Raw genomic sequence first — 22678 nt, forward strand, 5'->3', positions numbered from 1 at the left:
ATTTCAGCCAATCAAATTCGTGAATTCGGTAGTTCCCAGTCCTTGTGAGACACAGCCATATAATGATGTGAAATGTTAGTGCTTTTCTAAACCGGTAGTCATCCCAATAAATTTAGTTTCAGACTTTAATGCAACAATAAGGCAACATTCCCCATACAGTTTTCATTTCGAAAAGTCCTGGCAGCGAGTGTCAGTCGAATGTATACTATACTCTATTTGCAAGTGGGGTGGGGGAATGGAAAATTTTGAAATAAATTGTTTGCAGAACCGTAAAAACTGAAATGAATTATTTGCAAGCGCAATAAACTGCAATAAATTGTATGCAACCCCCCAAATAAATTGTTTGCTGCTGCAAAAAGGAAATAATAAGCTGTTTGCATGCAAAACAATTTTTGTCTCTCCCCCCTGCCTTCAGAGAAGTAATGGTCTGTCCCTAACAGCTTATATTTGTGCGCTCAAAGCATGGTTACAATGGTTACAAGAAAAGACACGGTCGTTGTACCCTTTAAGACACCCGAAGAAGGTGAAAGGTGAAGGATAATAATTTGATTGTGTTCCCAGGGCACACCCTATTTTCAAACGGAATAAAGTAAGATTGCCACATTGATGCGCCACGCAAACAAACTCGATATTGTCTGTCCGTGGTTACAATTATCAATAAAACTGCAATGGTGTCTGAGACTCGAAAATAAAGCAACAGTGGCAACAGGTACAACATTGCGCCTCGTAGTATAAAGCCTATGCCCGAAGATCCAGCATGCTTCAACGCACCTCCCCTAAAGGCCACAGCACCTGAAGCTTCAAACATGTACTTAGTCATGCCTGTGGATGTTGATTTGCAGGTCATGATGATACCACTGTAGCGCAGCTGAAGGAGGCTATTGACTCATACGGAGGAGTTAAAGACTACTGGGCTGCTGTATGCGAGCTCCATCAAGCATGAGCAAATGTTAACACCCGTAAAGTGGACGGGCATAAGTCAGCTAAATAATTTCCAGTACGAGTATGGTAGTATCAAGATGTGGCACGCATTTCCTGTGGGACTACGATCTCGGATAAAGGCTCTTCCCATGGAATCAACGCAGCAAATGACAGGTATAAAGGTTTTGGAGCCTTTTCGCGCACTAGACACCACAAAAAGCGCGTTAGAAAAGCCAACTTCTCGGTCGAGAAATCCACCATCAGCGAAAGATGAGGGGAAACGTAGCTGCGAAGAAACTGCAAGCGCCTTGTTTTCATGTCCTGAGGCAGGGTGTATTAAAGTCTACCGCTCTAACCACTACCTTGTCAGCCATTTTGACTTCGGCAAGCACCAGTAAAAACTTCACCGGGAAACGCAGTACGATCACAATAGACGGCAATGGGCGGCGAAATGCTCCTCTCTGAAAGTAAATATACCAGAGACCCACAAGACCTCCAGTACTTCTACCGCCAACAGCTCCAACAGTGTGCCTGGTGGCTGGGCCCTCAAGGAAGGAAGTGCAGCAGGTTTACAGAACAGGTGGAGAACTTCCTTCTCGAGGTATTTCTTGTTGGTGAAGAGACTGGGCGCAAGGTGACCCCGCCTGATGCTTCAAGACTAATACGCACACTAAGTCTGGAGGGTACTAACAAACACTTGCTCGACAAAGAGGAGCTCAGCAGATTGCAAGCTATTTTTCTAGACTGACGATCTTAAAGAAAACAGGAAAATTGCCACAGGCCAGCGACATCAACGTTGGTTACCAAGATTTAGAGCCACTGGAAAGAGAGATTTGACTGTATAATCTCCGCCAGAGGGTGAAACATCAGTTAACTCTGTGAACACGCTTTAAACTACAGAATCGCGAACCCTCGCATGCGGGGTTTTCTGGTAGGGGGTGTCTTTAGTATGATCCTTCAACTCATATGCCTTTTTGTGCAGAGGTCCCCCCTTTTCATTTAAAAAGCCTGCGTTGTGGTAAGGCTGGATTGGAGGCGTACAGGTAGCGGACCAGAAAATAGCGTTTTTCTTCTAGACTTTTGGAAAGGGTTTGGGATGAACCAGATGTAAAGAAATAAGTATAATATTCCCCAAACCAAACAAAACAATAAAATCAAATCAGCATTTATGGTTCAGAAACACCGAGGGGGAGGGGGTAATCCTCTGATAATAATACCCTGATACCTTGGGTGCCCTGCGGTACTATTAACAGATCGTTTTCGATGTGTAAAGACCCCCTGTAAAGCATTTTATCTTATCTGTTCAAACAACTGATCATTCAAACAAGTGGCCTGTGTGAGTATTGAAGAATCTCTGAGCAGTTTCCAGCCGCAGCCGTCATTTTAAAATGCTATACATGATTGCGTGTATAAAGTCAGCGATCGGCCGGTAGTTTCCCGTGTACACCAGGCTTGGCATGTGTACTTTTATTAGCACTCTAAATCGGATTTATTTCATCAGGTACATTTCATAAACCTAATATTGTGTATTCGAATATAATATGAGCCTAGAATGTCTTCACTAGAATCAATGGCATGTTTAACCAGCTTTCAACAGATCACGGTCATAGTGCCCATCTGTCATTCGCCCGTTGTCGTGAGCGACATGCCGATACAAAATATCTATTTCGCATGGCTATACGTACGTAACTTCACACAGATTTTATCACCTCTATATACTCCTAAACAAATAAACTTTATGGAAATGGAGTCATTTTGAGCAGAAACATGGCCGCATCCGAGATATTTTAAGCGATTTTCACTAGAAATTGGAATAGTGAAAAATTTCGATTTTTGAAGGTTTTCTTGAAACATTAATATTTTCGAACATAGTTATCGCATCATCTTCAAATTTAGTTGACTCGAACAAGTATACTATTCATTTGAAATTGGCAAAGATTCTTTATTATATCTGCACCCAATAGTCTCTGAGCAAGTTGTAAACTTCATGGACTAATTTACCATGATTTTGCTTAAAATTGTGTGTCATTTCAGTCGAACCGCTGTATCTCGTGAACTGTTCGGGCTTTGGGAAAAATATTTGGCAGGCTTTTAACTTGGACTAATACCAGTATGAACACAAAATAGCATCAAATTCTGGAGGGTATCATGTGGACTCAAATTTTGATATTGCTTGGATCTCACGTGGACAAGTTCTTAAGACTCTTAGGGGCTAGGGTAATCCTCCAGTGGTTACAGACGGTCTCTTTTCGTACGAGTAAATTATGACAGTTTCCCACAACTTTCCAAATTTTCTTAAAATTCTCATAAAGGTCAAGCATGCACCCCTGGACAGTCCAACAATGTTTAAGCCCATTTAAGTTTTCGATACTGATGGAATAAGAAAAGATGGACATACTGGTTGCATTAATATAACATATTAAGGTATTTAGTATCCTTTTTTTATTTTAATTATATTTTGCCTTCAAATTCTTACAGATTTTATTCCCCTTTTTCCTTAGATGTTTCCACGAACTGGAATCTGGTTGTACATGACTAGCTCAAAAATTAAGGCTAAAAATAACAAATTAAGGCTAAAAGCAAAAATGGGTTGAAAAGTTTTTACCATTTTATTTTTAACATAAGAGGCAACTACTTCTTTAGGTGGCCTTAACCCTGAGTCGTTGTTATATTGGTTGCATAAGGACTCGAGCATATTTAAGTTGTCGGAAAACCCAATCTCTCTCCCGAGTGTGGCTTTCAAGGTGCAGATATATATTACAGTATCAACTCAGTTGCATAACACTTAACTTAAAAAGACTTTTCTTACGTACCATTTTTAGTCTTACCTCACTTAGATACTGAATAATAGAACACAGACTGCTAGGATCCCCCTTATACTTATCCCCATGGCATTTCTTATCCCAAGTTTTGTTGAATTCCTATACAGACGAGACAAATGAAAACAAGAAGTGTTCATCAAGGGGTGACCATCAGATTAGCGTAACAGGAAGTCTACAACAAGTTATGTGACGGAGAGCTTCTCAGTGAAGCAACGTGACAGCAAATCCAAGTAATGAAACAAGGAGGACAAGACTACGTTGAATATCGTACGGAGCCAATTAGAGCTCGTAGTAAAATGGCTAAGGTTTTGTTTCTGATTGTTTCAGACGCTGGCGTAATTTTTTCGGACCAGTTACAGAGAATCGTGGGGCTGCAAAACCAGCGCAGTTATGAATAGCTTTTCCAGTGCTCAAAATTGGCCAGGGTTGGACTTAACACCCGATTTGAAAAGCATCAGCCTATTTCACTAAAAACGGAGAAAAGTTTCATTGAACATAATGGGAACAAAAGATCGTCTGGTATGGAACACTACGCCACTTTATTACTGGAAAAACTTAGCACTAGAAATAGGACAAAGAAAACAGGTTAAGCCTTAACCAAAACCTAATTATTGAACTATTCCGTTTGGAACTTCAGCTTTGCAAAGCCAAACATTAGTTCTGGTTGAATGATCGGAGCACTGAAGACGAAGAAGCGATTGATCCAATTACAATAACAGTAAATGCTGGAGCATCCCTTAGTGCTCTATAAAGTGCTTCGATAGCACGAAAGCGAAAAGTTCCGATCAACAAAGGGAAGAACAAGCAAAGAGGAAGGGTCAAAACCACCAATGTGAGTACATGGGATCGTCTCAAAGAGTACCCACAACAACACTTTGCCATGGTAAAAGGAAAGCTTCAGTAGATGTAACGCCTGCAGCTAAGTTCTCAGTGGTAAAAAAAGTTCTATTGAAAGACACAGGAAATCAAAAAAACTTGAGAAGGGTCTGGCTGGTATTGAGAGAAATAAATCAGAACTGCAGTCCATCAAAGAATGCCTGCAGTAGAGGGCTAAACGTAAAAATGCAAGTGGATCAATGTTGCCTTCAGATATACAACTGTCTCGGTATGTGCTTGTCGAGTCTGCTCTGTCGGGAGGAGTTGCGTTATTGAAAGTGGATGCTATGCGTCCCTTTCTCGAGAAATATGGTCACAGGCTAACTAGTAGTGCCCACCTTAGTGAGCTTATACCTGCTGTACTAGATAAAGAGAAGAAGACTTGGCTGAGGCGTTGGCGATCGAAGTGCGCCACATACAGCAAGACTTGAAGCCGACTCAGTAACTTATACGTCTGGAGGTGCTCGCAAAGGCACTTAAACGAGAGCAGTTGGCTCAAAGGCTGATGTCATGTTTGGCTGTGGACTATAACTTTGGTCCGGGGCCAGTCATTGGAGGGATGTGAGGTGGTGCATCAGTGAATGCAACTGCCTTGAGTCAACTGAAGTTCTTTTATGCAGACCTTTTTGACGTTGTATGCTTTTCTCACACTTTAGACAATGTTGGCTCTCATTTTGAATTTCAAGTCTTCGATGCATTTATCCCGCGCTTTTGGATAAGTTTCTTTTCCCACAGTTACAATGCCAGGCTTGCTTGGAGAGAGAGAAAACTGGGCCGTCAATTCCTACCTTCAGTGACACACGGTGGTGGAGTAAATGGGAGGTGATTAAGCAAGTGTTGGACTTATTTGAAGATGTCGAGCCCGGCTTTCTGTCGCGAGAAAGAGGAAATTTGTCCAGCAAATCGTGGGCATCTCCTGGAAATATTTGATGATCCCCAAAGCTGTCAAGACCTACGCTTGGAGTTGGTTGCTGTTATCGATGCCGGAGTGCACTTTGTAGATGCCACCTATTAACTAGAAGGGGACGGACCTTTAATTTTTTCTTCCTACGAGCGTCTTTCAGCTGTTGCACAGGCTATAGAAGTCCATCATTGCCCTAATACCGAGGCGGTTGCTCGTGAAATTTCCAACGGAAACGTTGCCATCTACAATCAGTTAATGGCACAAGCAAAGGTTTGTATTCGGCCCGGACTGAACTTTTACAAGCACAAATTCAACGTACAGTTTCGTGACACAGTAAGAACTTTTTAAAGCAGCACGATTCGGTTGCCCCGTACAAGTGCAAGCCCTACGTCCGACAGCAGCATTACAGGAAGAACTAAGGAATTTCCCTTTCCTCAACAATGACGCCACAATAGCAAATCTAGCGCAAGAGCTTCCTCTGTCTATCGGTGCGGCTGATGGGGTTAACGTCGCATGCGAGGAAGACAAAGTCACTTGGTGGGTTGCTCACAGAGATACCCTTCCACACTGGTGTGTACTTGTCAAGAAACTACGCCTGATTCAACCAAGTTCTGCTGCGACTGAAAGGGTTTTTAGTCTCCTTGCAAGTGTATTTACGTCACAGCAAGACTCTGCTCTGCAAGATTACCTGGAAGCGTCTGTCATGCTACGATACAATAAGGCAACAAGAGTCTAACAATGTTATATAAAAACTCTAAATACGCAGATGTAAGAGCCTTCAAATTTTATTATGCACATGATAAAACATTGTTACGTTCGTCGTTCCATGTGAAGTAACTTGAAAAATATTACTGTTCTCTATTCTATCAACCTTTTGTAACAACCTGTCGAACAACACTACGCAAAATAGATTGTTAATTACTTAAGTAAAAATGACATATTTACCAAAAGCTTAGAAGTAACTGTTTACAACTTCTAGCACTTTTTGAACACTATTTTGAGATTTTGAGCACTTTTAGCCATTTTTTCCAGAACTTTTTTAGGATTTTACGAGCGCAATCGGGAAAGACCTACCCCCCACCCCTACCCCCACACCCGTAAAGCAAGGAAAAATTATGCAACTTCGGCTTCTTTGTACGCCACAACGCGATGCAATCCCGCTTTTAAATTTTGTGTGCTAAGAGATGGTCCTTTTATCTCTTAGAAAATATTAATTTTTTGTTATGTTGTTACGTTTAAGTCTGAATAGTGACCCGTCGAAATAAAGTATGTCGCGTCTTTTTCGCAGAGGTGAAATAAAGGTCAACTTCAATGGCTTATAAAGAGGTGTACTACATATATTTACAAATCATAATATACACTACCTTAATTAAAGCTTTATCCTTGTATTTTAATTCCTATAATTCTCTATTTTAGCCCGCCATAAGCGGCGCGTCCAGGTTTAAAAGAGTTGGGGCTATTTTTTCTGGCATGAATTTAACTGATGGATCTTATTAATAGAATTCTCTCATCGTTTTCATCATTAATCTCATCGGATTATTTAGTCACCGTTCTCCCTAGAATGTCCAGAGACAGACTTAGGAGTCCTCGACCACGAGGAGCTTTACTTTGGAAAGAAAATTTCTAAATTATAATAAACTCTAAGATGAGTCCCACCTTAAAGAGAGCAGGCGTCCGCCGACCCAGCGTAACGCCACAGTGACATGGCTGACACAGTGCTTTTTGTTCCGAGAGCATCACACCTTGGATGATTATCAAAGAGCCTTAGAGTCTTAAATCCATCGATACCTGCTGTTTTCGTCAGCAAACCTCGCATAATGCAACTTGTTCTTATGACGCTGACATAGTCTCATTTTGCAACAGCATCACAGCTTCGATAATCATCGCTGCTCTTCCCGGCCGATGATGTCCACAGTTTAAGTTAGCACATTTCGCATATAGCAGAATGAGTGACTACGGGAAACACGGACAATACCAGGCCAGGCTACTCGGCAGCTGCGCAACATTGGCTGAGTCTGTAGCACACAGCTGCTGTGTGTTGTGTTTATAGACGGTGCCAAGATGCTCTTGCCGTGAAAGGTCGATCTTCATTCAAATCCAGAAATAAAGCATAGTAAAAAATAAAACAAGACATTCTCATATTTGAACGTTTGCATCAAATTTCAAGGAAATATTAATAACAAAACAGAAAGTAAAAGAACAAAAAACGATGGATTGCAATTGTTTCCTCTATGCAGGGACTAAAGAGAATTTGAATCGACATATTCACAAATTCGTTCGCCACAAAAGTAAAATCAGACATGCTAGAAGATCCATGTAGCCTACTTTATCTTGTTGATGCTCAGATTAATCATTAAATAATGTAACGGATTTCTTTATGGGCTGTCAATTTTTACCTTTCAAGAATTTCCTCCACGTTTCTGGACAAAAAAAACTTCATTTCGCAGATAAGCTGTTTTCTAGGGCAGATCACCACGCACGACTCAACCTTCCCTCCCACAATAGTCCTTAACTCATTCAAAGCATCATTCAGCATCCATAAACCTGGGAATAACGCTTTGTTTGCATTGGGAGAGTCGCATGCTGTGCCCAAAACGATCACAGTGTACGAAGCTCTCCGAGGTAACTTGTGTTTCTCGAGGATTTACGAAGAAATTGTGTTTGATCTCCACTTCTTTGCCGCCTATCAAATCTATCTGGGTTCAAATGAGCCGATGCGTCTGATCAAACAACTATCGATCATTAGGACCGTCTTCATCGTCGCTTTAACGACTTAGAGCTCCTTTTCTTTTCCGTTAAGGCAAGTAACCATTCATATTTCCCGCTCTTTTTTAAAGGACAGCGAAGAATATTTAACAACGTTCGAGGTAGAGGCATCGATTACCTAATTCTATAGATATCGGATTACCATAGTTAGGGAAAAAAGAATCAAAAATATTATTGGAGACTACCTACAACACTTGGAGTAAAATTCAACCTGGAATCGAGGAGAATCCCTAGCTGAGTTACTTTTGCTCTAAAATGCCATCAGTCTTTTGCTTCTTTTGGACTAAAATTGATCTTTTATTTACAATAATTGATCTAAATGCGCAATATTGACATGTTATGTAGTAAAAACGTTTTATCTATCATTTAAATATATCCGCTTGAATGGTTACAATTTCTCGCAGACCGCGTGCAACAGCAGTTCCAATCAAAGCTGTCTTTCTCACGTCTCATTAGGAGGTAAGATAAATTGTACATCAATCGCCTTTCAAACAAACCGTGGCATTGTTAAAAGCACTTAAAAAAACTAAATTAATATAAATTGATTAATATTGAGTCTATCCTGTGTCTAAGAGTGTAAGGGTCTGATGACCTGGCGTAACTCTATCGTGCGCTTGATGTCTCTAACAGTCTTCTTTCGTAATAGCATCGCAGTTTGGATGACTATCAACAAGCTGGACAGTTTTAACATCCAAAAATGTATGATGTTTCTTCAGCACGTTTCGCATAGTGCAACTTGTTCTCTGCGATATGAGCGGCAAGGACAAACGCGAACGACCCCAGGCCAGGCTGCTCGGCAGCTGAACAACATTGGCTGAGTCTGGAGCACACAGCTGCTGTCTGTTGTGTTTAGTGACGGTGCCAAGATACTCTCACGGAAAAACCTTGATTTACACTCAAATCTGGAACTAGGAATAATCAAAACCACAACTTTTTTTCATAAAATTTTATCCAATAAAGACGTGTGTTTGAAAATTTCAAAGAGATATTGCTGATACAAATAATACAAAGAAAAGTGACCAAAACATAGCACCTCTTGATGAGGTATTATCTCCTACCTTTCTAACGCTTCTTCCACGTTTAAATACACGAAGAACTTCGGTTCGCAGATCAGTTGTTTTGTAAAGCAGGTCGCTATGCAAGACTCACCATCCCCTCCCACAAGAATCCGTAACTCACTCCTAGGTGGCCAGTTCGTAGGCTTGCAAAAATCCTGGAAAAAGGAAAATGATTTGCTCAATAATCTGGGATTCATATCTTTCAGTCATACATAGTGGAATCTTTTCTCGTGTCGTCAAGGTAACCAGATCAGATGAAATAGTATTACCTGATTTTCCACGTATGCATTTACTCTTTCTAACATACCAACATGAGTAAATTCGTATGGTAAGTGAGGCTCTTCCTAAAATTTAAAAAAAAAAAAACGGTGGATGTATTTATTCCTACTTACATCATACCCAACAGGTAATGTACGTCTTAACTTCTTTAAATTTAAATCGTATGTTCAGGGAAATTAACACCATTACTTCAAGAAGGAGGGCGGTACCTTCCAAAATTATGGAGTATGCAGACTGCTCACACTACAGGTGTCTAAAGCGTGATTGCGAATCAGTTTATTTTGTGCGTAGAATAGAGTTTTGTTTCCTCCATACTCCATTACCGCAGAATAGCTTTCCTTAGATATCTAAACATAACACGTCATTTTTCAAGATAACATAGGTATGATATATTTTCTAATAAATTCTAATTTCAAACTGAGAATACTCCGCCTTTTATTCTCTCAGTAAAAAAAAAGGAAGAAGAATGTTTACCTTTGTGTTGATAATTTTTCGGAGAGCTTCTTCAACTTCAGTCATGTTTTCTATGTCAACGGTTTGTACGAAAGGTTTACCAACAAACACTTCAGCGTAAGGATTTTGAGATGTTATCTAAAATACGATGATATAAAATAAGCAGCTATCAATCGTCCCACCACCAAGGCTAAGTTTGACAGAAGTGTTATTTTGATTCTTCAGTCTGTAGCCGATTCCTCTTTTGTACGAGCTTAAGTACCCACAAATAATTTTAGTTTTCCTGCAGGCTGTTAAAAAAAGCCCGGATGGGTCGCCTCATTCTGAGTGATATAAATCATAAGATGAATTATGTAGACTACCTGGGATTTAGCAACATCTATGAATGTCTGAATTACCTTTCTATTCAGCGGTTTACCAGCAAAAAAGTTTGCGTTTGTTCGGTCCAGCGGCGGGACATACTGTTCACGAAAAAATGATAAACGAATAAATAAATAGATAAAGATTGAAAACTCGATCATAATTGTCCGAAATTTGGCTCTGAAACCTGTGGTCATGGCTTAATTCACGAAGCTAAGTGGCTTCGTACATAAAGTTTCAGTGAACGAAGTTAATATTAGCAGTTGATTCATCAAATATTTTCGAGAATGATGAGATTACACAGGGAAAAGGGGGAAAAAAACCTCGGGAGGCAATATCATTTACATGGTACGCATAGGTGAAACAAAGCAATTTTTTCAGGCCTTATTTTCACTACTGCTTAAGTAGTGTTGGTTACTGCGAAGATCGCTCTCATACTCGTTCTTTAACCGCAGTTCATATATGATTTTCATATATTTACAAACCTTGAAGCAATGATAGTGCCATCTGTACTTTACTCTCACTTTCATTTAACATAATTCACATTACCTTGGGATTAAGGAAGAAACATCCATTAGCCAAGGCCTCAAGGGCAGCTGGTCCTTCGAAAGGTTGACCAAGACCTACAAATACCTCAAAGGACAAATACAGTATCAAATATTACAAGTCATCCGGAGTTTTATGAGTCCCAAAGGCTTTCTTGGCTATTTGAAACTGAAAATGCTTCCTAGAAATCGTCAAAACAGCCGAAAAACAGAGAACAATAATTTTCTAAGCTGAGGAAGAAATGAGGAATCAAACAAACAAATATGAAAACCTGAGAAACCTGTTTTTCATTTATGTTGTCATTTATGTCAGTTAGGACCTAAAAAATGCTCACACTAAAATAGAAAGACCAAAAACCGATCTTGAAAACAGGCCAAACCGAAAATTCGAAAAACAAAAAAGATCATAGGGCTAAAGCTGCATAAGACAAATCTTACAGTCAGTCTTTCCTATCAGTTCTGCTGATGATGTTGTCGCATTGTTACAACTTAAACCACCTACCTTAATAGTCTGCAGAAGATTCACAAGCGATGTAATATTGATTATCCCGTGGTTTATCACATATTTAGGAACACCAAACTCTCGCTGTCTCTCCTGTGATATATTACTTAACATTTATTTGCCGAAGGCGAGGTGAATATCGTCGAATAATCCCCGAGACGAAGTCGAGGGGATTATTCGACAATATTCACCGAACCTGAGGCGAATGATTGTTTTAATATAATTTCAGAGCTGAACAACAGAGAAATTTATAAAATCATAACATTTTAGTAACATTTATTAACATTTTATTTTAACATTTTATATAAACCGCGTGGAGTGGTTTATATAGCGTCATATAAGTAACCGCTCGACCAATCAGATTGCTGGAAACTCTTCGCTCAGCTCTGAAATTATAATAAAAGTGAATATAAGATGAACGTATTATCAAGGGCTTATGCGGGATGACGAAATTTGAGAAGAAACGATTCAATAAAATTCCAAATCAGAACCAGCTAGAAGGTGGCAACGGTTAGAGATAAATTCAGTGTAAACGAGAATTGGGGAAACGTTTAAGCAAATATATCTTATTAAACGTTTTGTTGTGTAGTATCAGTGAGTATTTTTACGAGTTGTGCCGTGTTTTGACTTGCCCGTAGGGCGAGTCAAAATACAAATAACGGGTGAAAATACTCAGTGATCTAAACAACAAAACGTCTAATAAGCCTTTATTATACTGTACGCTGTGCGATTAATCAATGGATACGAAGTTTAAACCAGCACGACTTGGTTGGGTGACTACTGAGACCGTCTTTTGATTCTCAGACTCAGTTTCCCACCCAGGATGATTCGAGGCGCTTGCGTACCACATTGTCTGGGGCCTAAGCTTTTCTAAGCCCTTGAACCGCATATCACTTACACTCGCTCCACCCAAAGTGGCGTGAACTTCGTTGAAATATCTTTTCACTCTGTCGATATAGTCAGCATGACCCTGATGGTAAAATAGGACACGTAATGAGAGTATTGAAGAAGCGTTAGAATTACTTCTTAAATGGTTGAGCTACTCTGTCTGTCTTGACTCTTGTGATACTGAATGTTTCACGATCTTAGATTCTGCCGCTTCAAAATACCAAATTAAGATCAAAGAGGCATTGCATATTAAGTGGGAAAAACCCATTCTTAATCAGCAATTAAAACATCTGGAATTGTCTCTTTCCTTTTAATTATGTTGTTCCTTGGTCTTTTAATTTATTATTATTATTATTATTATTTTTTTTGATCTAGTGAAGTGCGCGCTATTTACATTTCTCGCGTTTTTAACATTCAAATGTAACGTAAACCCTGACACGTAATTTGCAACGTACCTTAATATAAATTCAAATGTACAACCGTTAAATGCTCATTTGCAACTGAAGATGACATGCGAATGTCGAAACATGTCTTGTAAATTTAAACTCAAAGTTGTTGTTTCTTTTGTGAGAGTATTGAAGAAGCATTAGAATTACTACTTAAATGGTTGACCTACTCTGTCTGAATTGAAAACAATTACGTACGAAAGGAAAAAACTCTTAGCGAGTCAAACTCGTCGAAGTCGATGGATTTCACCAAGAGTTATGATGTATAAAATAAAATTTAAAGCCATAGATCAGCCAGCGCATGCCGTCTGACTTTCAAGGATAAAAGCCTCGCTCGGTCAGTATCCCTACGTTTTCAAGCATGTCACGCCATTCTTCGTTACTACATTGAGTTAGTTTTAATTTACAGGTTGATGTATCAACCATGCTAACCTTCCAAAACTCTGGATCCTTTCCATAAACAAGTGCTGCCACTCGATCATTTGGACGAATCTCGTTTTCCTGGGACTTTCGCGGAACAGCAAAACCAAGGAAGGAGTTGTCAGGACTATGTGCTGCAAATAGGAACAGGCACGAAGTCTAAGCCTAAGTTTTCCAAATTCATGGGTTCATTAACTTCCTTTTTTCGTTGAGAGCAATTCTTATGCATGACAACTTCGTTTAAAGAAGATTTACCCCTCCCCCAAAGCTTTTTTTTGTGCTACAAAGTTTCATGAATCTCTACCACCTCCCTGTTACTTTTCATGAAGCTATTTTTTTATTTCAGTTTTTCTGAAATACTTTCCAAACGTCCGCGCCTTTAATTTACAGCGAGGGTTAAGGTTGAGATTGGGTATCCCGACGTAAATATCCACGAAGTCTGCTGTACCTAGCATGAAAATAGTTCTTTGAATTTTTGAGAACATCTGTTATGCAGTATCACGTCACAGTCACCTATCTAATCATAACTTTCAAAGCCTTATTTCGCTGATTGAACTTAATTTTATATTAAGCTAGTTTTGTCGTTTGCCACCAATGTCAGTCATCAAACTAGTATGATGTGGCTTCCCTCGTGTTGAGGGTAATTTTTTTCAACTGCTGGCATAGCTTAAGTATGTTGCCCAACTATGGGAAAAACTGAAAATTCTGAAAGAAATTAATACCCACGGTACATCGTCATAAACTGCGCAAGGTGAAGGTCCAGATCTCCCCAAGGAGATCTCCCTCCAGGAATTTTCCCCTTGTAACGCTTATAGTTAAATTCCGCGTCTGTTCCAAATGAATCTAAGACACGTAATTTGCATCTGCAGAAGGAAAAGCAAATTAACCTAGCAATAACTTCCTTTGCAAAACAAAAAATAACATATGAAAGGTAGAGAACACAATCAAATATTGGTAACCTAAAATGAGGAACTATTCGCAAGGGTATCATCAAGAATACTTAATGACGAAAGTAGTTTCTAGTAGGTGATAAACAAAAGGGCGCTACCTTATCCTCCCTTAACATGCCTTTTCATCTCAGAATCCAGGAGTACCTTAACTGTTTATCTGTCTTGGCTATCTATCTGGCTCTCTACCTGTCTTCCTGTCCTTCTGTCCTTAATGTGTCTGTCTCGCTTTTTGTTTTTCTTCTGTCTCTATAATTGCCTTTCTTTCCGCCTGACTAACCTATCTCTCTGTTCGTCCATCTATATAGCTCTCTATTTACGTGCCTACCTATTTGTCTCTCTCAGCCCGCCCGTAAGTCGGCCGTTACCTGTCCGATTTGTTGTGTTTTTTTTTAAAATTTTATCGCATTGGTGGCTATTTTAAAGTGCATGTGTCGCTGTAGGTATAATCTCAACAAGTTTATCGAGAAATCACGCACTTGTGCCGCGAGTAATCCGGTCCACTATGTACAGCTATGATCATCACTCCCATTATGTCAGTGAAAATGAAATCCAATTCATTGTCCATTTTTTGGCGTGCGCAGCCATCTGAGGTCGGGACAACCAAGAAGCTGAATAAATACAACGATTTCAGTAACTATTAGAAATATTTTGTGCATGAGTAGATTAAATCATGGTTTAGAGAAGCTGCTCAGCGATTTCGTAATTTGCCATCCAAGTTCAGCATCGTTATCTTAGTCATCCCTGTTACCCATTGATTTTTCTGTCTATGTTTTGTAGTTTGCCACTCTGATATAAATTGAAAGAATGTTCAGGGGCCTGTAAAGATTCTTCTTACCTTGGAACTTCATCTTTCATAAAACTGATTGCAAGCTCGTGGCCTAAAATATACAGGGCACTAATTAGGTCACACCATTGGGCCAGTTCCCCAAGAGGACCTCCCATGAAAGCTCCGTCCAAGAAAAACTTGTGCTCTCCCATTCCAGCCATATAAACCAAAATCTACGAAGAATAGTTGGAGGTAGTATTTTTCAATGCTCAGAATTCCATAAGAAATAAAAGACATTTAAGAGAATATCATGATGGACTTCTGCGAGGGAATCCCTTGCCAATTGCTGTCATTTCAATAGTAATGATGAAAAAAGACAATTAAGCATAGATAAATATAAATCGAAAATGACCAAAGGGGAAAATTCCAAAAGATCAATTCTAGAGGCCAACCATTTGCATCACCTCTCTTCCGTAGAGAAAAGAAGGCCTGGAGTCCAAACCATTACGAACTGCTAGTGAAATCGTTTTTTCCAAGAAAGGAGTTACTGTATGTTATTATAGATTCCACGTTTGGCAAATGGTCAGAAACTCTTTTACCTTCTTTCTTCTCCGACTTTGTAAGTTAATCCTCGATCCTAGTTCTTCGACAGCCTTTAACCAATGTGGCCAAATTTCCTGGATTCTCTTCCTCATCCAAGCATACCTTTCCCCCTTGAACTTTTCAAGAAGTGTTGACAGATTTGTTTTAACAGTGGCCTGCAAGGAAAAAACAAATTTTCAAAAAACAGTGATCAGAGAATATTTTATTTTGACCAGATTATCAGAACAAATTCAGTGATCAAGAGCCTTGGCAAAACAAATTTCCAATCCTCTTATCCCGTCAGCAAGTGAAGACAATCTTCTGAATCCTTCGATCTTCAAATCCTCCGATCTTCCAATCTCCCAATCTTCAATCCATCCCTCCATCCGTCCAACCATCCATCATTCCATCCTTTCATCCATCCATCCATCCATTCATACATCCATTCATCCATTCATTTTTCATCCATTCATCCATTCATCCATTCATCCATTCATCCATTTATCCATTCATCCATTCATCCATTCATCCATTCGTCCATTCGTCCAATCGCCCATTCGTCCATTCGTCCATTCGTCCATTCGTCCCTTCATCCATCCATCCATTCATCCATTCGTCCATTCGTCCATTCGTGCATTCGTCCATTCGTCCATTAGTCTATTCGACCATTCGTCCATTCGTCCATTCATCCATCCCTCCATTCCTCGATTCCTCCATCCATCCATCTATCCATCCATTCATCCATTCATCCGTTTTTCCGTTCCTCCATTCCTCCATCCATCCATCCATCCATTCATCCATTCATCCATTCATCCATCCATTCATCCATTCCTCCATTCCTCTATTCATCCATTCATCCATCCATCCATTTATCCATTCATCCATTCATTCATTCATCCATCCATTCCTCCATTCCTCCATCCATCCATCCATACATCCATTCATCCATTCATGCATTCATCCATTCATCCCTTCATTCATTTATCCATTCACCCATTCGTCCATTCGTCCATTCATCCATTCCTCCATTCCTCCATCCATCCATCCATCCATCCATCTATTCATCCATTCATCCATTCATCCATTCATCCATACAACCATATACATGTCTATACATCCATACAACCATATGTATGTCCATACATCCAGACATCCATACAACAATACATCCAGACATCCATTCATCCATACATCCGAACATCCGACCCTACATCCACACATCCATACATCCATGCATCCATCCACATATCCATCCATATATCCATCCATCCATTCATTCATTCACTGAGTCATTCATTCACTCATTTTCTCACACACTCACTCACTCACTCACTCCGCCATTTTTAACATTCATTCATCCATCTATTCATTTGTACACTGTTTCTCGTCAACAGGAACCGAAGATAAAGATAAAAACAAGGCAAGTTTGAAGATGAGAGAATACACAAATGAACTGTTGAACTGCAGAGAGTGAGGGGGGGCAGTTAAGCTAATTAGCTCAATTGGTTAGAACGCCGGACTGTTGTACTGGAGGTCGGGGGTTCGAGCCCCGGCCGGACCAACACTCAAGGTCTTAAAATAACTTTGGAAAATGTGCTTCCTTCTCTATAATATCAAGAAATGGCTAAACATTCTCGTCTTCTCGGATAAGGACGAATAAACCGTAGGTCCCGTCTCCTGCTTCTAATAATTGATTAATTTGGTTAGGCAGGGGACGTTAAAGAACCCACTCACGAGATTACTGTGATGTAGTCTGGCCTGTTCACTGGGATTTGAGGGGTGGGGGGAGTCTGGCTTTGTCATTGTTGACGCGGGATCCAATGTAATTGGCTAAGCCTGTAGTGGTCTCGCTGCCTAAGATAATTAGGCGAAGCTAAATAAATTAATAAATTAAATAAATTAAATTGCATTTGAGAAATCCAGCGCATTTCTTTTGAAAAGTCATTACCCCTTGAGAATACTGCTTAATCCAGCTCAACACTCAACATTCTTATTAAAGTAGGAGCCATTACCTTTTGCCATCCTGTCTCAACATTGTACGGATTTTTGTCTTGTCGCCATGGTAATACTGGACACCAAGCTTGAACCTTACACAAATGATAATTACAATTTTAGTGCAACCCAACGTACAAGACAGAAAAGGGTGTACAAAAGTCAGGAATCCTTCAGACCACCGATGTCGAACCTCGAGCGGTTACCGACGGTCTCTTTTCTTACGAGTCAATAACGATTTTTCCGACATCTTCCCGAAGTTTCTCAACATCAATTGAACTTCAAGGAAGAACTCCGAATATTTCCGGATGATACGAATTTAATTTAAGCCTCCGAAACTAATGGAGTTGGAAAAGTTGTGAATAACCTGCTGTTCTAAAACAGAATTAGATTTCCTTGACATTTAGGTGATTCTTAATCTAAGGAAGTCCAATAAATAAAACTCAATCTTCTCAAATTTTGTTATACAGTTTACTTTGTTTCTCCTTTTCCAGGGATTCTTAAATGTTTTAGCATCATACGTTGCTTCGAGGACTTTTCTTACGTTTCATATTCTAGTCTTACCTCACTTAGATACTGAATAACAGAACAAAGTCTGCTAGCATCCACCTTATACTTTTCCCCATGGCATTTCTGGTCCCATGTTTTGTTGAATTCCTGTACAAACGAGTTGAACATCAGATATTAGATAAGCGCGACAGGAGGTTTACGACGAGAAGTAAGCTTTTCAATTGGACAGCGTGACACTGCATCAAAATTAAAGCAACCATGAGTCAGAGGCAAGGTGAATATTACAAGGAGCCAATCAGAGTCCATTGTAAATGGCTTTTAGCCAGCTTAAGCATGAGAGATCGCGTGAATTTAGTTTTTGCATCTGACTGGTTGAGGAGCTGGCACGATATTTAGGGACCAATCACAGAGCTTTGTGAGGCAAATCCATTACACGCATGGATTACACTTGACAATCGGTTGAAAATTTCCCTGGCGCATAAATTTTGCTTGGGAATTTTTTGTTTTTTGCTGACTGTTTTTTTTGTTCTGTAACTGGGGTACAAGTATCTCTTTGTTGAGCCGTATTAGCCATCACATACCTTAATTTTCATGGAGCATAGTGGAAACAAAGGATCATCTGGTATGTAACACTTCGCTTCTTTATCATAGGGATTATTTATCACTAGAAATAACCAAGATTTAATTATTGATAAAAATCATTAAAAACTTAATTATTCTTTAATACAATTCGAAAGCCTTAGTCAACATCATTGTAGAAGCCACCATTTAAAGGTAATTAAAGTCGGTTGTCGCGTATATCTTTTCATTATATTTGACGCTTGAAAGCATGCATAACTGTTTGTACACGAACACTATCATTAAGAGGGTAAACGTTTTAATTTCTGACCGAGTGATCGAGGCACTGTATTTACGAACAACTGGCTATCAAAATATTTAAATGGCGAAAGATTTTGACTTCCTGCAGGCCTCGAGATATTGTTATGGGTACCGGTGAGTTTGTTAAAATTTAAAAGTCGTGTTTCCAGAATTCGTTATTGTTTCATTTATCCAGGAACTGCATGTGTAATGAAATATAGGGCTGTGCGGACATCTTGCTGTGAGTTGTTTTTTGGCAAATAGGTGCTTTACAAGTATTAGCTCCTTGCCTTTTTGTTTCTGTTACCAAATCATTGTTCGTATGGAACGTTTGGTCAAACTGACAATTGCTTCACAGTGGAGGCTGTGTTTTTTTTTTCCTTCAGATATTTTACAACTTGCGCGTGTGAAAATGTTTATGAGCAGCTTACTGTATGCAATGTGTACTGGTGTACTGTATGTTCTCTTTTGATGAGTGATCAAAAAGATATATATTTCGTTTCATTTGTAACAACCCCAAAATGTTCTTTCATCTTGAATTAAGTTTAAACAAAGACTTATCGTTGTGAGCGTATGATTTAGAAATTACGGAATATCACTAGGACGATATTCTGGGATATCTCCCAGTTTTAGCTGGGAGGGGGGGATATTCGGTCACGTGATGTGTTTAAACCAATCGCGCGCAAGCGAAATTATTTGGTGGATTATAAAGACACAATTGCCCCAATTTGGCCCGAAAATATGCTCGTTAATTTTCCTTAATTTTTTTTTTCTTCCAGACCATCAGTTTTTCTCGAACTTCACTCTCGCATCTCAGAACAGATAATGTCTTCGGACAAAGATCTGTGCATATTTTCAGTTCGCGCCAAATGAAGGCTACTGTCTTTCTATTTTGTGGTAGTCGTCATCAAAAAGACAAACACGCCACTTGCATTTTAATTCACACATTCCAATCACGTCGGTGGAAAAATTGCTGGATTGCTTTCAATTGCTGGAAATAATAAAATTATTAATAACGTAATGGAGTTAGTACCCAAGAAAAGCTAACAATGAGCTCACACCTCTGTGGCTCATACAATTAAAAAAAAGTGTCACACCATTAAGATCCAAATAGGAACTGACCTAAAGAATTCAAATGAGTATGCGTTGCTAGAGTCTCTCTTTTTGCGCATGCGTGTTATCAAAGCACTCGATCGAGTTTAATGAAAGTACATGCCGTGCCAAAATCTTATGGCTTCCAGGCCATTTACTTAAATCTCATTAAACAAAAATCGCAACTTTTCTCGTTTTTTTTAAAGACAGCTAACAGATGAAATTAAAGTGATCAAAACCAACAGTTAATTCTTAAAATCTGGAAATGAAAAAAGAGGGTCAGAATTTAGGTACATGCCGTATGTCAAATAAAGCCTTTATTTTCTAAACGAAAAGTGTTATATCTTGATGACGGAAGTTTTAAAAAAAATCATTTCAAAGCCATCTTATTTCAAGCCATCTTGTAGGTTATGTTTGTCATAGCTCTGACAATGATGCTTCAAAAACAAAAATGATCTAATAAATAAACCGGGTTGGGATCTAATTTGACGGTAAGTTTATCACTAAGATCAGAGGGATCCTTGTTTTAGCAAGGGAAGGAGTAGGAACAGTGTGTTCTCTTTGTACGTTTTTTTTTTTTTTTTTTGGCATCGTTTTGTTCTGACTACAAAATACTCCAACTTAAATTCAGAATAGATTTGATTCAGAATGATTCATGAAGAATTAATGGCCCACTTTACTCGGTTATCTAAAATCTTCCGCTAAAATTAGAAGTCGTTTCAAGTCCTTACTCACCTAGGCCATTAAGTGAGCCAGTGAATCTTTCAGGGAGAAACGTTGCTGTTGAATTTGCTCCATTGCTTAAAACTTTTCTGTCATCTAGGTCGACATAAAACGTTACATGGAAGATACTGATTTGCGCTGAAAAGAAAAACAGAGCAAATCCTAGCCAAATCAAAAGAACAGTCCCCTTTGAAAAGAAACGCTTCATTTTCACCAGCTATAGTAGACAAAACAAACGGTCCCTATCAGCTTGCAAGCTCGTTTAATTTTGACTGAAGGGAAGCTAGTTGATTCTAAACGAATGAATAAATTTTAGTCTCCATGGATATTTACTCATGAAAATGTAACAAATAATTTGAAATTGTCATTGTCTTGATAAAGGTAATGATAATGATGAATTCATATCCAATCCCTCTTTGAAAGGATGAAATTTCTAGTGTCCATAGCAGAAAACATGAGCGCTGGGAGATATCCTCTTATATCTTCTTTAGAAAACAAAAACAGTGAAGATTAAGAAGATTTATCGAGTTTAAATAATAGCTACAAAGAATGAGCATAAAGAGGCTCAAACGGAAAAAAAAATTAGTTATTAGCAAGATAGGAATAAAGATAAATTCAAAACTGATCAACTTTATATCATCGACAGATCAGGCCAAAGTTGTCGACACAAGGAAAGCTACACAAGTAGAAGTATTGATGTATTAAAAAATAAATTAACCTTTTTGTTTCTATTTGTCATACAGACGACAACTTTGATTATAAAAATCGTTGCTCAGCGATCAATCTCACAAAGAGATTCTCCTTTAGTTTTTAAGCAAGACTTTTACAAAATTATCGAACGTGATTGGCTTTCGGCAGCATTGCACGTGTCTTGACTGAGATAATAAGAGCAATTATAGTGAAAAAGGACAGTTTCGGTGTCATTCACGTGTAATAGGACAAGGTCCGTCCTTTGAGAGTATATTTTTTATTTATAAATTCGTTAAACTGAGGGGCATGTTGTTATATTTTTCATTTTTGGTTTATATTAAAAAATCGGTCTCCCACCTTTGCGGTCCTTTTATTTGAATAAATCACTTCGGCTAGGATCACAAACCGAAATGAACTCTTTTTCTTTTCTTTTTAACTTCGAATTTAGTGCAACATGAAAACTTTATCAATTTGTTTAATTTGTTTGCAATGTAAGGTGTTGCTTATTTTTTTCCTTCTTAGGACGAATATTTCAGTGGAATTTCACGCAAAAGGTGTTGATTACTTCTCTTAATAAGGCAAAATGAATATTTCTAAATGACCATGGATTGCTATGGTTAACGACTAGAAAATAGTCCAGTTCTTCTGTAAATTAAAATGTCAATTCTCGGTGTGTCCTTGAAAATGATACTGGAGAAAACATCTAGCAATTAGGGTAGTTTTCAATTAAGAGTTGACAGAGAGCCCTAGTGAAATCAGTTTTGCCTTAAAACACTCTTCTTAGTCCCGGGTCGCACTCGAGCTGTTGTGTATGTTTAAGTGAAAAATCTGTCAACAAGCGGCGTAAATTTAGTGCGGCCCCCAAACTTTTGCGAATCGCTAAATTTTCGCTAATCTTCAAAGGACCCGATGTCCTGCCGCGGAGGCTTCCAAGTTTTGGTAAAACAGCCGTTATGATTTGTGAAATATGTCTGAGTAAAATTTCATTAGGAAAAAAAGTCCGCTAGTCTTCTAGTTTGGGGGCGCGATGGCAGGATATGATCTGACCCTTTTTCTTTCGAGGAAAACGAATTTGAGCGCCGCTTTTGTTCAAATGTCTGTGACTTGTTCCCTAGTACAGTTATACGGGCGGCAGTTTGGATCATGGAGAAAATACATATGTCTTCCATGAGAAATTCTTCATTGCAAGCATTGAAACCCAGCACAAGTAACGCATGCAAGTCACTTGCGGTTTGGTTAACAGTGTCAACCAAAACACATTCATCGATTCACAGA

At 39.0% G+C, this 22678-nt stretch overlaps 1 protein-coding gene and 1 pseudogene across 1 annotated transcript; one reads left to right on the forward strand and one right to left on the reverse strand.

The window, feature by feature from the left end:
- The first annotated feature begins 1360 nt into the window (after window positions 1–1360).
- On the forward strand, window positions 1361–6439 carry LOC148716219 (uncharacterized; annotated as a pseudogene).
- A 2187-nt stretch (window positions 6440–8626) lies between these two features.
- Window positions 8627–20973, reverse strand: LOC148716220 (alpha-1,6-mannosylglycoprotein 6-beta-N-acetylglucosaminyltransferase A-like). The gene is made up of 17 exons (XM_088745574.1): window positions 20726–20973; window positions 18622–18704; window positions 18095–18187; window positions 17551–17625; window positions 15556–15714; window positions 15026–15189; window positions 14667–14798; window positions 13967–14103; window positions 13253–13374; window positions 12385–12456; window positions 11487–11579; window positions 10989–11072; window positions 10478–10540; window positions 10101–10217; window positions 9617–9691; window positions 9348–9502; window positions 8627–9197 (listed from the first exon to the last, which is right to left on the reverse strand). The coding sequence occupies exons 1-17, from the start codon at window positions 20919–20921 to the stop codon at window positions 9002–9004; spliced, it is 2016 nt and encodes a 671-aa protein (XP_088601700.1). The 5' UTR covers window positions 20922–20973; the 3' UTR covers window positions 8627–9001.
- Between the last annotated feature and the right edge of the window lie 1705 nt (window positions 20974–22678).

Source organism: Stylophora pistillata, chromosome 14 (genome assembly GCF_964205215.1).
Source record: "Stylophora pistillata chromosome 14, jaStyPist1.2, whole genome shotgun sequence".
Classification (NCBI taxonomy): domain Eukaryota; kingdom Metazoa; phylum Cnidaria; class Anthozoa; order Scleractinia; family Pocilloporidae; genus Stylophora; species Stylophora pistillata.

Coding starts and splice junctions, on each gene's coding strand:
- LOC148716220 (XM_088745574.1), bottom strand. CDS start 20,921: ATGAAGCGTTTCTTTTCAAAGGGGACTGTTCTTTTGATTTGGCTAGGA. Junction 18,705..20,725: donor TGGCTCACTTAATGGCCTAG/GTGAGTAAGGAC, acceptor GGTTATTTCTAG/TGATAAATAATCCCTATGAT. Junction 10,541..10,988: donor GTTTCTTCCTTAATCCCAAG/GTAATGTGAATT, acceptor TTTCGTGAACAG/TATGTCCCGCCGCTGGACCG.